The sequence below is a fragment of the Leopardus geoffroyi genome, chromosome A1 (assembly GCF_018350155.1).
Source record: "Leopardus geoffroyi isolate Oge1 chromosome A1, O.geoffroyi_Oge1_pat1.0, whole genome shotgun sequence".
Classification (NCBI taxonomy): domain Eukaryota; kingdom Metazoa; phylum Chordata; class Mammalia; order Carnivora; family Felidae; genus Leopardus; species Leopardus geoffroyi.
In genome coordinates, this window is record NC_059326.1 from 179,355,350 (window position 1) to 179,369,472 (window position 14,123).

General features: G+C 45.2%; 1 protein-coding gene across 1 annotated transcript in view; it reads right to left on the bottom strand.

Annotated features, from left to right (window-relative positions):
• Positions 1–13,906, bottom strand: part of DOCK2 (dedicator of cytokinesis 2) — a 416,990-nt gene extending 403,084 nt beyond the window's left edge. Inside the window, exon 1 of the mRNA XM_045501969.1 lies at positions 13,785–13,906. Coding sequence (XP_045357925.1) covers positions 13,785–13,827 — 43 coding nt within the window. The 5' untranslated portion in view covers positions 13,828–13,906. The remainder of the gene's footprint in view (positions 1–13,784) is intronic.
• Positions 13,907–14,123: the final 217 nt, after the last annotated feature.

The window sequence follows — 14,123 nt, forward strand, 5'->3', positions numbered from 1 at the left end:
GAGAGAGAGAGCACATGTGTGCACACTAGCAGGAGAGGAGAAGAGGGAGAGGGAGAGAGAATCTCAAGCAGACTCCTCGCTCAGTGCAGAGCCCAACTCAGGGCTCAGTCTCAGGACTGCGAGATCATGACCCGAACCAAAATCAAGAGTTGGCTGTACAACCAACTGAGCCACCCAAGTGTCCCTAAACAATATTCTCTTAAGCAACAAGGTATCAAAGAAGAACTCACAAGGGAAATTAGAAAATATTTTGAGACAAATGAAAATGAAAACACAACCTCACAAAACTTATGGATGGAGTGAAAGCAGTAATCATATCAGTGAAGGAGACTTGGAGAAGAAATGAGATCAGATTCCTCCTCAAACATAAAAAAAGAAGCATTTATAATATTGTTTCACTGTGTCCCAGAGAAGCATATTCTCAATTGTCCTTTTGTGTTGTTTTCATAACTACTACACGAGGTAGCTACTATCCTCATTTTACAGATGAGGAAAATGAGGTACAGAGGGTTTGAGTGGCTCACCCATAATCTCCCCTTACCCTGTTGGTAGTAAGAGCCAGGACTCTAACCCAGCCCTGTGCCTTATTCATTCTCTGCACCTGTTTCCTCCCCACAGAACCTAGATGGCAGGTACTCAGGTGTTCACCAGACCCTGCTTCACGCTTCAGTCTTGCCACATTCTCTACGGGGAAAAGGAAGAAACTTAGAGGCTATTTAGTCCAAACACCTATACAAATCAGCCCTTTCACCATGGGACCAACTAGTGTTTGTAGGTATTCATAGTAATGGAAAATCTCGATCCTGAGAGACAATAAAACTTGGGAGTCAAGAGTCTATCTGGAGTCACACAGATGTGGCTCCTGGGCCTAGTTTTGCCCTTTATTGGCTCTGGACTCAAACTCAGAGCCACAGCATGTGATTATACAGGTTTTGCCCTGCAAGGGGTGACTCATTGGAGGTTAGTATGCAACCTGTTATCTGGGCAGGGGAGGGGTATTATTTTTGTAATCCACCCAAAGTCACTGTAAGGGCCAGTGGAAGGCTGCTGGAGCAGCTTCACACCCTGAGTCTATTTTTCCCCAATCGTAGAATGGAGGAGATGATAGTCCCTAATTTGCAGGGTTCTTAGGAAGCTCAGCTGACATTAAAACAAAAAGGATTTACTGGTGTCTGGCCATAGTAAGTCCTCAATAAATGGTCATCATTTTTCTCTTTATTAGCATTATAAAACCTCCTAAAGCAATCTTTTCAGAAGAACTCCTTCAGAGCTCTTCTTTAGGTCACCTTAAATCTGTCTCCCTGCAGTTTGCAACAAATGACACTGTTGGTCAACACTGAATAAAATTAATCCTTTGTTCAAAACCAGACCTTGAGAAGGCCCTCAGGGGACTCAGGAATCTCTTCTCCTGCATAAACATAGCATGTTTCTCTGTTGCCTTTACACTTGGTCTGATTTCAAACCCTGTCCCCACACAGGCTGCTGACATTTGGACCTGCTCCAGCTTGCTGGTGCTCTAACTCAGACCCTCCCACTCCTTGCTCCCTCCAACCCCAGAAATTCGGCTGAGAACATGTCTGTCACAGACCTGGGCAGGGCCATGGAGGCAACTGAGATTTCTAACAGAAGAATCCCATCCACAAAATAAGTTGGCCTCTGGGGAACTAGCAAATAAGGTCTGTCCGTCAGACATTAGGAGGGTGGGGTGAGACTGTGTTTTGTTCCCTATTTCCTCTCCATCTTTCCTTAGGAATCCCTTCCTCACCCTCTGCCCAGCTTCATCAGATTAGAAGGTTCCAACTGATCAATTTAAGAAAATGTCTTGGATAGATCTTGAAACATGGTATTCAACATGAAGGTCTGTATTCATTCCAAAGACTCACATTGTATGAAAATGAAAGTAACTGATGTTGCTGTTTAATTTAAAAATGTATTTCTGCGTTTGCATAAGGGCCTCTATTCTCAAGGCTCCATTTGGGGAAAATCAGACATACTGACAAGGAAGTGGCTTTGCATACTAATACCCTATTCTGTTAAATTTTCTAAATGACTAACAGGAAACTTTGAACAAGAATGCTACTGTTTGCTAAAGTTTGATTGCTTATCTATGATCCTCATTTGAGTTATTTCTGACCAGTGTAGAAACAGATCACCTTTTCCCCTATTCCCTGTAGGCCTAACCACTGTCAACTTTTGAATGAGGGATGAAAGGGGCAGAAAAACATGAGGAAGATATAGGACAAAAAATAAGTAAAGCCACTAAAATAGCCTGCCCCACCCTAGCCATGCCCACCCAAGGAAGATGGAAAAGTGGTGGGTGGCAGGATTCCCAGAGACACCCATTCTAGCTTCCCCTTTCATATAAGGTCTCCAGACACTGGAGAATACGGACACATCTGCATGGAGGATTTGACTTCTTCCTCCATCAAAGTACTATACCCAAGAACCAAGGCAGCAGTTGGTTACTGACAAGCCAGCTCAAACCAAAATACTTATAGCTGAGGATCAAAGGGATGTTTAAAGTACCAAGGTCATCTGGGCTCATTAAACCCAATGAGGACTCTCATACTGGAAATGTGGGTTGGCAAGCCAGTGGAAACAGCTACTTTGAGACAGGTGAGACTTTCAACAACCCTAGAAATAGAACCCATTGATTAGCCACCAATTCCACTTAAACATATTGAGATACACAGTTCATCAGGAACCCAAATTGAGAGAAATAAGGAAAAAGTAAACATCATTGTTATAGCATGCAGTGCACAGAAACAACTAGGGTGGGGTCGCTGTAGTTTGTGCAATGTTAGGAGGTAAGTACATGTTTCTCTTGGATTTATAGATGAGGAAACTGAGACACAAAGAGGGTAAACAACTTATCCACCTCATAACTTAGATCAATTGACTGATCCAGAAGTCTGCTTTCTAACCACTGCACACACTGCTTGCCCACCAAAAAAAGGTAAACACTTATTGGGCATATATTATCTACCAAGCATATATGATTTTTGCAAAGATATTCATCTGAGCACCTACTGTGGGCTGGGTACTGTTCTGAGTCCTGGGGTTATAGTGACAGATAAGACAGATAAAATCCCTGGCATTCTACTAGTATCACTGCATTTAATCTTCACAGTAATCCTCCAAGCTATTATCTTCATGTAACATGTGAGAAGCTCAGAGACTAAGGAACTTGCCCATGACCACACAGCTAGAAAGTGGTAAAAAGTGGATTCAAGGCCAGATCAGAGTCCAAAGTTCTTGCTTCCCTTACCAGCCTATTTCTGATGTTAGAATTTAGTGTGTGTGTGTGTGTGTGTGTGTGTGTGTGTGTGTGTGTGTAGGTATATATTTACATATATGTATATATATACACACACAGTATACACTAGACTTGTTCATTGCCTGTTTTCTCCAGCCTCGGTGAGGGTGAAGATTGAGTCTGCCTTTTGACCACTGAATTCCCAGTGTTGTTCCCACAGTAGAATTCAATCAATATTTACAGAGCTTTAATAAATACTTGTTGAACTGAAGGGATGCGAACATGAAGGGCAGGTATGCCCCTTCTTCTGGTTAAACCCTTTCATGAATTTCTTAAGATTACTTCAGGAGATGCTGATTCAGCTTAGCCGCCAATTTGATTGCAGCCAAGTGCTCTGTGATCTTTAGGGTGGACTTATACCTCACCTGGGGCCCTGCTCTTTGCTGACATGTTTGAAAGTAAAAGCTTCAGCAAATACCAAGTGTTAATAATAGAGTTTGGAAAAGTAGATACATAAGAGGAGCAAAAACAATAATGGAGAAAAATAATACAATTGCCTTGAGTTCACTTCTCTAGTCCCTGAGCTGGACTTTGGAGGGTCTCTAACCTAGGGGAGTACTCACCTACTGGCAGGCCCACTTTGAATTCACGTGAAACACACTCATTGTAAATGCACAAGCATTTTGCCTGAAGTCTCTGGGCAAGGTGTTGACAGGCTCGGCACCAAGGCAACATCCTGATGTTGCATCAGGGAGGGCAACTGCCATGACCCAGCAGAAGCTTCCAGCAGCAAGGCCAGAGCTCACATCCAGTGATGGTATTGAATAAGGTTTGAGAATCACAGCCAGAGGTAACCAAGGAGGAAGTATTCCTCCACTGACCAGGAGAAGACAGGGGAATTACAACCTCCACTGAGCTTTTCTGTGCACTAAACACTATTCCAAGGGCTTTATCCATAGTCACCTACTTAATCCTCACCATAATTCTTGGGTACAATCATTGTCATCTCCATTTTACAGATGAGAAGACTGAGGTAGTGTAAGATCAAGTGAATAGTCCAGGATGACACAGCCAGGAAGAAGCCAAAGTGCCTATCACTGTACTCCATTTAAAAAAAAATTTTTTTTAACGTGTATTTATTTTCGAGAGACAAAGAGAGACAGAGCATGAGCAGGGGAGGGGCAAAGAGAGAGGGAGACACAGAATGCAAAGCAGCTTCCAGGCTCCAAGATGTCAGAACAGAGCTTGATGTGGAGCTCGAACTCATAAACTGCGAGATCATGACCTGAGCCGAAGTCGGATGCTTAACCGACTGAGCCACCCAGAGCCCCTGTACTCCATTTTTAGTAAGCCAAAGGGACATGCTCAGCTAACAAGAGAAAGGTGGGATTGCCATGAGTTCTCTAACTAAGGACAGTGATTCTCAACTAGGGACAGTTTTGCCCCCAATGGAACATTTGTCAATGTCTGGAGACATTTTCAGTTGTCACAGTCTGGAGGGGTAAGAGGATGAAGTGAAGGAGCTTCAGCATCTAGCTGATAGAGGTCAGGGATGCTGCTAAACATCCAACAGTGCACAGAACAGCCCCATAACAAAGAAGAATCTGGTCCCAATGTCAATAGTGTCAAAGTTGTTAAGCACTACTCTAAAACATCATGATGGGATTCACTCTCCTTTCCAGAGCTGCTGTAGGTGCACACACACACTCACACACACTCTCTCCTATATTAACACACTCACACACTAGAGTTGGAAGAATGGCTTTATGATGAAACCAAGGGCTGATTTCTTCAGCCCCTCACTTCCAGGGAAGGGAGTGTCTGACACTCTGCTTGATCCTGCAAGTTAGAAAAGTGAGATGAGAGGGGATAGTTCCTGCTGTCCTGGAGCTTTTGTAAAATCTAATTGAAGAGACAAAATTAACCCAGAAAAAACAAGAAACTCTTAAAAATAAAAGTCTAAGCTGTGGACCACAGCAGCTGTGGAGTCTCAGAGGAGAGAGATCAAGAGAAGCCCCATGAAGGAAGTGAGACTGGAAGGAGAGGGAGGCACAGAGGGAGGGCGAGGGGGAGAAATGGAGTGAGAGCCCCTGAGGAGGTGGGTGGAGAATAAAGGTGGTAAGGGCAGGGAGGAAGGGGGGGAGGCTTGGTGTGATGTGGACATAGTCCCAATGAGGGACAGCTGGACCATGTGAATAAAATCCCAGGGTGACTCTATTTGAGTTTGGGGACAGTGGCCAACTACAGGGGTCCATATGTTTGAGGAAGAGTTCAAGAATACTCCATTCATTGCTGTACTGCTCTCATAGAACCCAGCCTCCTGACAGGAAAGGGTTAGGGTTGAGGAGGTGAAGGCAAGACGGGGCAACTCAGTCCATCCGAATCTTATGAGACCACCAGATAGTGAAAAGCCACCCATAACCCATCACCTCCCCACCCCTACCGCTCATTCATCTACCCACTTATCTACCCACCTGCTCATCCATCCACCCACCCACCCACCCATCCATCCAATTAACAATTACTAATTCAGCACCTGCTTTGTGCCAGAGAAGAGCAAGAGTCATTGTCTTGCTATCATGGAGTTTACATTCTAGGGAAGAGCCAAATAATTCAACATGAACCTGCAATGAAATATGATGAAGGTGATGGAAGAGCTATGGTAGCATGAAGCAAAAGGTGCACCCGTGCCCAACCTGTGAAATGGAGACATTAGTAGTGATAATGGTGTTGTTTGTTGCCTTGAACAAAAAGAAGAAAGAGAGATTACTACTGAATTGTAAGTTTCCTGAGGGCAGAGACTGTGATTTTATCAAAACCAGCTCAGGACCATCACTTAGCATAATACCCAATTTAGGACCATCACTTAACACAGGCTTACTGAATTTAATTGATATGAATAGGCAATAAAAACAGCTTTCTTGTCCTTCACAGCTCCCAAAACCAAACATTTATACCTTGGGCAGAATACCTTAGCTGTGTCTATTGTATTGGTTTACTAAACAGTTACTGAGTACTTTTACCAGGCTCTTACTTAACTCACTTTCATGGACGGGCCGTGATGAAATTGTAATGCAAAACGGCACATGTACAGATTTGCAAGAAGGAAGTTTATAGCGTCCACTGGATTCCTAAGGGGTCCCATGTTACAATAACAATTACTTTCTCTTATGTACCATGTTCTTGCTAGTGCCTTATAGCTGGATGGACTCAAAGTTGACCCCAAAACAGAGCTCTTCCCTCAGACAATATGCTATCCAGTGGGAGAAGTGACATGTAGTTTGTTACATAACTAAAAGGTGAAAACTGAGTACTTCAGTAAAACAGAAGAGGTTCCTCCAGGAATGAAGTGTAAGGAAACTGCCTGAAAGAGTTTGCATTTCAGCGAGACCCTGAAGGTCTCTGCTCCTCCATTTCCTTACTGTGAAAGGATGATAAAAGTACCCATCTCACAGGGTGGTTAAATGTGGTAGCACAAGTGCTCTGTAAATGTACCATGTTGAAAAAAGGTGAGCAATGTTAGTATTTATGACATTGTGGATAACTCGGATCAAGAGTTTAAGTAAGGAAGTCTCGTATGCAATTCCATTCTCCCTGCTGCTCGTACCAAAAACCTTGGAGTCACTCCTGATTCCTCTCTTTCTCTCATACCTAATTCCAATCTATGAGGAAAATCCCATTTTCTCCACCTACAACACACACATCCAGAATCTAAGCGAATCTCACCTCCTCCACTGCTGCTTCCCTGGTGTGGGCCACCACCATCTCTTGCCTGGGTTATTGTAGTAGTTGCTGGACTGGCCTTCCTGATTCCTCATTTAATTCCCCTCTCTCCATCATAAAGCATCTAGAATAATCCTTTTCAAACAACTCAGAACATTCTGCAATTCTACTGAAACCCCTACAGTGTCCCACCTCCTTCCATTTAGAGTAAAAGCTGAAGTCATTGCAACATGTGCCAGGCACTACTCAATACAACCTCCCGTCAGAGAATTCATTTCCTCCTCTTCTGCCTCTTGCTTATTCTCCTCCAGCCACAGGGACCTCCCACACATCAAAGAGGTACCCTCTTCACGACCTTTGCATTGACTGTTGATTCGACCCAGAACATTCTTTCCTGAGACAACTCTCTACTGACACAACTAGTGAGGCAAGCAGCAAATTCCCACTTCCTTGGCAAATCCTCTAGGTTCAGCTGGCACTATGTATGTCCCTCTGCCAAAACCCAACATGCTGATCATGGTGTCTCAGCCCTGGCATTGCCACCACTCAATCCAGTCCAACAAATGACTGCTCAACATCTGTTCTATTCAGAATCTGTGTTGGATCTTGCATCTATGCAAGTCACAGTGTCTACCTGTCTCCTTCTACCATCTTAGTTTAGGCTTGGATTCAAGGGATCATGTGTTGTCAGGAAAACTCTAAGTGCCCTGGAGTAATGTCTAGAGAGGGGTCTGGAAAAGTGAGAAATGAAGTCATATCCCCTTCCAACCCCAGCTTCTATGACTGTAGCTTTAAATTAGTGCAGAAGCTGACAGTGTCCTATTGAGGTCACAGGGGCAAGGGATGACTTTCTCCAAGGAGAACTAAAAACAAAGTAAGACTTAAGAGGCTTACAAACTCAGCCTTACTGTGTTTTAACTCACATCAATTAAATGAAGTAGGAAGATGGGAGAAAGTGCCTATTAAAGGGAACCTTTGTAGTGTCTCTACCCAGATTCCTCTGGATTTGGATGGTGATGAGCATTATCATTTCCCATTTGCAGAACATTTGCTACAGAACACAGACTGTGGCACCCATGTGTAATTGACTATTAAAGACCTGTAAGCTTTAAAAAACAAGCAAACAAACAAACAAAAGTCCAAAGATCCAGAAATTATAATATTATGGTGACTACATTGCCTGCCTCAACATACAACAGCAATATAAGGATGTTGATCTCAGGAAGAAGCAGAGCTTAGTAAACACAGTCTGTTAAGGTTCATTCAAATACAAACATTATGATTGGGAACAAGATAGCCACTAACTGATGAGGCTCTCACAAGCCTAGGTATTAGGACCATCTCTTTAGTGGACTCAAAGAGCAGGCACTTCTGAACAATCCCAAATTGCTGAAGCTTTAGACAGTGGAAAGCCAGGCACCTAAGAATTGATGCTAGGATGGAATCAGATTTCCAAAACATGTTTTTTTTTGTTGTTGTTGTTGTTGCACCAGACTAACTTCTAGGGACCAGTCCAAGATATAGTTGGCCTCCATAGCAAAGATACATGTACTAAGATCCCTCCAAGTGTTTCCTTTGGAATTCTTTCCTCCATTGCTCCTCAGAGGCCTTCTCAGACCCTTCTCTCCAATATTCTTATTCACAGAACAAACAAAAGATGTGTTAGAGTCCTATGCCCCAGTACATCAATGTGTGATCTTATTTGGATAGAGTCTTTACAAAGGTAATCAACTGAAAATGAGGTCATTAGGGTGGGCCCTAACCCAATAAGGAGTGGTGTCCTTATTAAAAGGAAAATTTGGAGAAAGACACATACACAGGGAGAACACTGTATGGAGATGGAAGTAGAGATCAGGATGATGCCTCTACAAGGCAAGGAGCACCAAAGATTGCCAGCAAACCACTAGAAGCTAGGGAAGGGCATACAACAGATCCTCCCAAACAGCCCTTAGAAGGCACTACCAATGCTCCCCAACACTGCCAGCAAGTACTCAACCATAACCAGAGACAGCCTGCATATAGAAGAGGTTTCTAGGCATCACTGAAGCCCCCTGCACCAATTCCCCCCCTCACTCTCTGTCTGAAAAGCCTGACCTGTCCCTAAATGTCATACCACAGACAATGGGTCATCCTTTATGGACTCAACTGTTATCCATGCCTAGTCCCACAAATTTGTTTGTTGAAGCCTTAATCCCCAGGACCTCAGAATATAACTATATTTGGGGATCAGTTCTTTAAGTACATGATTAAATTAAAAATGAGGCTGTTAGTGTGAAGTCCTCATCCCATATAACTGGCATCCTTCTAAGGGGAAGAGACACTAGGGGTGAGCGTGCACAGAGATGACTGCGTGAGGACAAAGCCATGAGACGGCAGGTGTCTGCAAGCCAATGCCTCAGGAGAAACCAATCTACCGGCACCTTGGCCTTGGACTTCCAGCCTCCAGAACTGTGAGAAAACAAATGTCTATTTTTTAAGCCACCCAGTCTGTGGTACTTTCTTATGGCTGCCTTAAACAAACTGACATATCATCCCCCAAATCCTTCTTCCCCTTCTTCCATAGAAATGGCACTCCTAATTTTCAGCGGGGTGCATGGCTGCTTGCATTACAGACTACATTTCCTAGCTTCCCTCCTCAGTCATGTAATTAGGCTTTAGCTAATAGGAAACAAGAGGAAGTGTTAAGTGGGCCCTCAGGTAGGTGTCCTTAAAGAGAAAGGTCATGTCCTTCTGCTTCCCTTCATCCTTCTTTCTGGCTGGAAAGGGGACTTGACAACTGGAGCTTGAGCAACCAGCTCAGTTCAGGAGGCAGCAGCCTCATGCTGAGGAAGCAGCATAGTAGACCATGACCCCCTCTTCATGGACCATTTCTGGGCTTTCTATTTGAGGGAGAAATAAACTTCTAGTTTGGGTAAGCCACTGTTTAGAGGCATTCTATCACCCAGTCACACTTATTCTTAACTGATACTGTTATACTCTTTCCTCCTCTCCCTTTTCTGCTCTCCCTTCTCTCCTTCAAGGAGGAAGCTCTCATCACTGAGACTTGGGCAGAGAGGATTAACACAGTAAAGGTGAAAAGGAAATGTTATTATAAGTAGACTCTTGCAGGGTTAACTAATTAGGCAGTTAATAGGTAAAAGGTCACTTACTTCTGTTCTTGTATTCCTACATCCAATCCACGCCCTTCTCACAATTAATTATATTAAATTCTTACGGGTGGCATGCCTGCTCAAAACTTCCATTGTACACAGAATGAAGCGCAAACCTACAAGGTTGGTGTTCAAAGTCCTTCACAATCTGGCTGCAACCTACCTCTCCAAAGTTTTTTGTTTTGTTTTGTTTCCCATTATAAACATCTACTAAAACCAAAGCAGAATATTTATTGTTTGATCCAAATGCCACATACATTCCAACATCTTGCCTTTTTCTATAACGTTCCCCTTCCCAGATTCCATCCTAGTGTGGTGCAAAGGGCCTGTAAAGTCAATTGAATTGAAGGCCACGCCCAAGTGCTTCCAAATTACATGAACTCTGGGCCTTGATTTCTTGATGTATAACATGAAGATAATGCCTCACATAAATGTTCTGGAGCCAAAGATATTGCACAAGAATAGGTCTTATAAACCATAAAATATGATACTCTTGGAAGGCATAACTGTCCTGAATCTGGCATTACTCTGTGTTTCTCTTGGCTCCAGAGCCATTAGGTAACCCCTTGACCTTAGTAGCTAACTTTCATTGAGCCAACCACATTACTAATGCTTTTCCTGCATTACCCCATCCAATCCTCACAACAATCCCCCAAGACTGACATTATTCATCATTACCCCCACTCTATTGATGAGGAAACAGGCCCATATTTGAAATCAGTTCTGACTTCACAGCCACAGCTTCTAACGTTACATATATCTCCTCCAAGGACAGAGTCTGTGCCTTTTCTTACTTCAGAGTCACACTGTTTTGTCCTTGGAAACACCTATCCCGCCTCTGGAACTCTCTGGAATCCTAATGATCACATGTTTCCTTCCTTTCCCAAGGAAGGAAAAATAATCTGACTATAGATCTATATGAAGGGTCAACTGGCTGCCTACCAGACAATAAGATGAGCAAGAAGCCAGTAGTTCTGATGATGAAGGAGCCTCATGTAAAGCCAGCCCCGAGACAAATAGACACCAGCAATCCTTGAGAATTAAGACAGAAAAAGACTGGCTAATGTTACCAGCAATGTTTGGTTTCCTGACAAGGAAACCAAATAGGAAAGCAAAGCTCAGATTCTCCTTGTGTTTTAGGCCTGGCTGGGACTCTGGAGATATTTCAAGAATCCCCTAATCCTTTATATGTTTCTCTTTTCTTCTTCAAAGCCCCCATACTCATTATCTCAAATGCTCTTCATAAAAGAACACCTTGAAATCAAAAAATATTAATTCCTTAACTTACAATGAGAAAATGAGAGCATAGATCTGTCTGCACATAGTGATGGTGTTGGAACTAGAATCCAGACTCCTTACTGTAGGTTTCTGTTCTTTCTGTTCCATGACTCCAGTCCCCCATTTCATCATAACCTAAACTTTGCCTTTTCCTTCCATCTACCCAGAGCCTAAGAAAGAGGGCTGGAGGTTACCTTCCTTAGTCCAGCATTCATTTGCAGAGAAAAGAGATTCTTTTGATGAGCAGGCACCTACCAAGTGCTCTCTGGCTCCCTAGAGGGTCATAGACCTTCTGGCCCCCCAATGAAATAGAATTTTCACAAGTAGGCATGAAAAATGTCAGCTATACTATCAGATCAAGAAGCCTCTGAGCTTAGGGCCTAACAGAGTTCCCAATCTCTGAGCACATAGGTGGGATTTTCCTCTTCTAGAGAGTGTGGGAACCCCACTCCTGTAACTCTATCCCATCCTGTGATGTCATGTCCTCAACTAAACCTCCATGCAGAGGACAAAGTCTAAGAATAATAATTGATAACATTTAGTGAGGATTGCTTTGTACAATTGTCATTCTAGGGACTTTATGTGGATGAATTTGTTTAATCCTACAATAACCCTGGGAAGCAGGTACTATTATTATCCCCATTATACAGACAAGGAAACTGAGGCCTGGAGAGAGTAAGTAACTTGTCTGAGTCACAGGGTTGGGAAGTGTCAGAAGCTGGAATCCAAGAACAAGCAGTCTAGCACCAGAGCCCATGATCTTCACACCATAGCACAGGGCCTTCACAGCAGGAATGCACTGCAGCCCTTGGGATGGAGGCTGGGACTCTTCCATATCACTCAATCTCCCCCATTAACTGCCCTGCTTACCCTAGACCACCAATACTGTCTCTTGTCTGCTGCCCAGGCACCTTCGCCCTTCTGTCCACCCAAACTTCCTCCACACTGGCTGCAGCATGAATCTGCTCATGCCTCTTCTCTGCTCAGAAGCCCTCTTTGGTTCCCCACTGCCAAAGTAGAAAGAGTCTCAACTTCTTAGCCTGGCATTTATAGCCTTCCAAAATGTGGCTCCAGCTTACCCTGAGCATAACCATTCCCTTCAGGTGAAAGGCAAACCTCTCTTCTTTCCCGGATATCCCCTCCGGGTCTAGCTTTCATCTCCTACACTACATCGGCCTCTCCACCTACAATGGTCTGCCCTATTTAACAGTCCCCATCTTAACTTGAGAAAAATTTCAGCCTAATACCTCCAGCTAGAGGGGCCAAAGTTAGAGAAGCTTTGAGGTTAAACATGGTCCTTTTGGGGTTTAGCTCAAACTTCCCATTTTACAGATGAAGAAACCGAGCCCCTCAAGGGTATAGATTATTATTTGTTGTCTGGATGGGGACCATTCGTCCTAAAACACTCCATGTTGCCTAGAGCCCATTAAGTGAACAGATAAATGTTGAACTCTCCAGGGCAGTATTTCTCCAACAGTGGCCTTGGGACTACCCTTAGCAATAGCGCCCACCCCTGGATCCTCCAACCTCTGACCTATTCAATCCTCATCTCTGAGGGTGGTGTCTGCCATACAGCGGTTTTCAAATTCACACTTGAGTTTGAAAACCACAGTGAGTCTATGGAGGTTGCACCACGGGTGCCACTTAGTAGAATGAGTCCCAGTACCTGAAGCCTCCCTTCCCCCAGCTACCACTTCCGCCCCTGAGCTTGAGGCAGAGGCTTCTGGGAACTTAGATGGCTGAAGCTGATGAGGCTGGCTTCTTGGATATCCCCAGATAACCTGGCAGAGAAGCCTTTCTCCCCATAGGCTCTCCAGGGCTGAGTGAAGGACTCCGCCCTCCAATACCACCCCACAAGCTAGTATAGCCCTCTGGACCTTCTACCAAATCAGGGGTCATCTGACCCAGAAGAAACAGGCAGGAGAAGCAGACAGATGGGTGTCACTGAGCCAGGCAAGGCCGGGCCAGGGGAGAGAACGGGCACTCCTTTATGAGGCCCGCTCTCTACATGGGGCAATGGAGTCCACTCATTGAAACACTGGGAGTCTGGCACACAGAGCCAGGTTGACAGGCACTGGGCTGGACTGCTTCTAAGGGATGCATCAGCACTGGGGAGAGGCAGGGGGCTGCGCGCTGGGCGGGAAAGGGCACGGGCTAGGCGAAGCCCACAGGGCGGGGTGCCCTCCTTCCTCTCCCTCTGCCTCCTCTTCCTCACCCAGCTGGCCCCCGCAGCAGGCTGAGGAAGCCACTGTGCCCTCAGACCTTGGGTCAGAGCTCCCGGCCCGCGCCCATGCCGCCGCCTCCCGCAGCATCTTTCTGCGTGCGGTTCTCTGGCCAACTGCCCTTCCCCCAGCTGGGGACCCCGTGCCCGCACCTACCCACGCCGTGCCGCTCCTTGTCAGTTTTGCGCCAGGGGGCCATGGCTGGGCCAGGGGGGCTGCGGGCGCCTCGCGTCGTTCTGTGGGGAAGCAGCCAGGCTAGGCGCTCCGCCGGGCCCCACTTCCTTCCTCTTTTCAAACTCCCTCTCAGGGCCCGCCCTCCTGTCCCCGGGGCGCCCGCTCCTCCTCCCTCCCATTGGGCTGGGGCGCATTAGGAGGCCAGGAGGTCCGCTCCAACCTGCTCTTCGCTAGGCAAGTGGGCAGAAGCCAAGCAGGTACTTGGGGCCCCCCAGGCCACCACCACAAGGGCAGGAAGTTCCCAGACAACTGAGCCTAGTG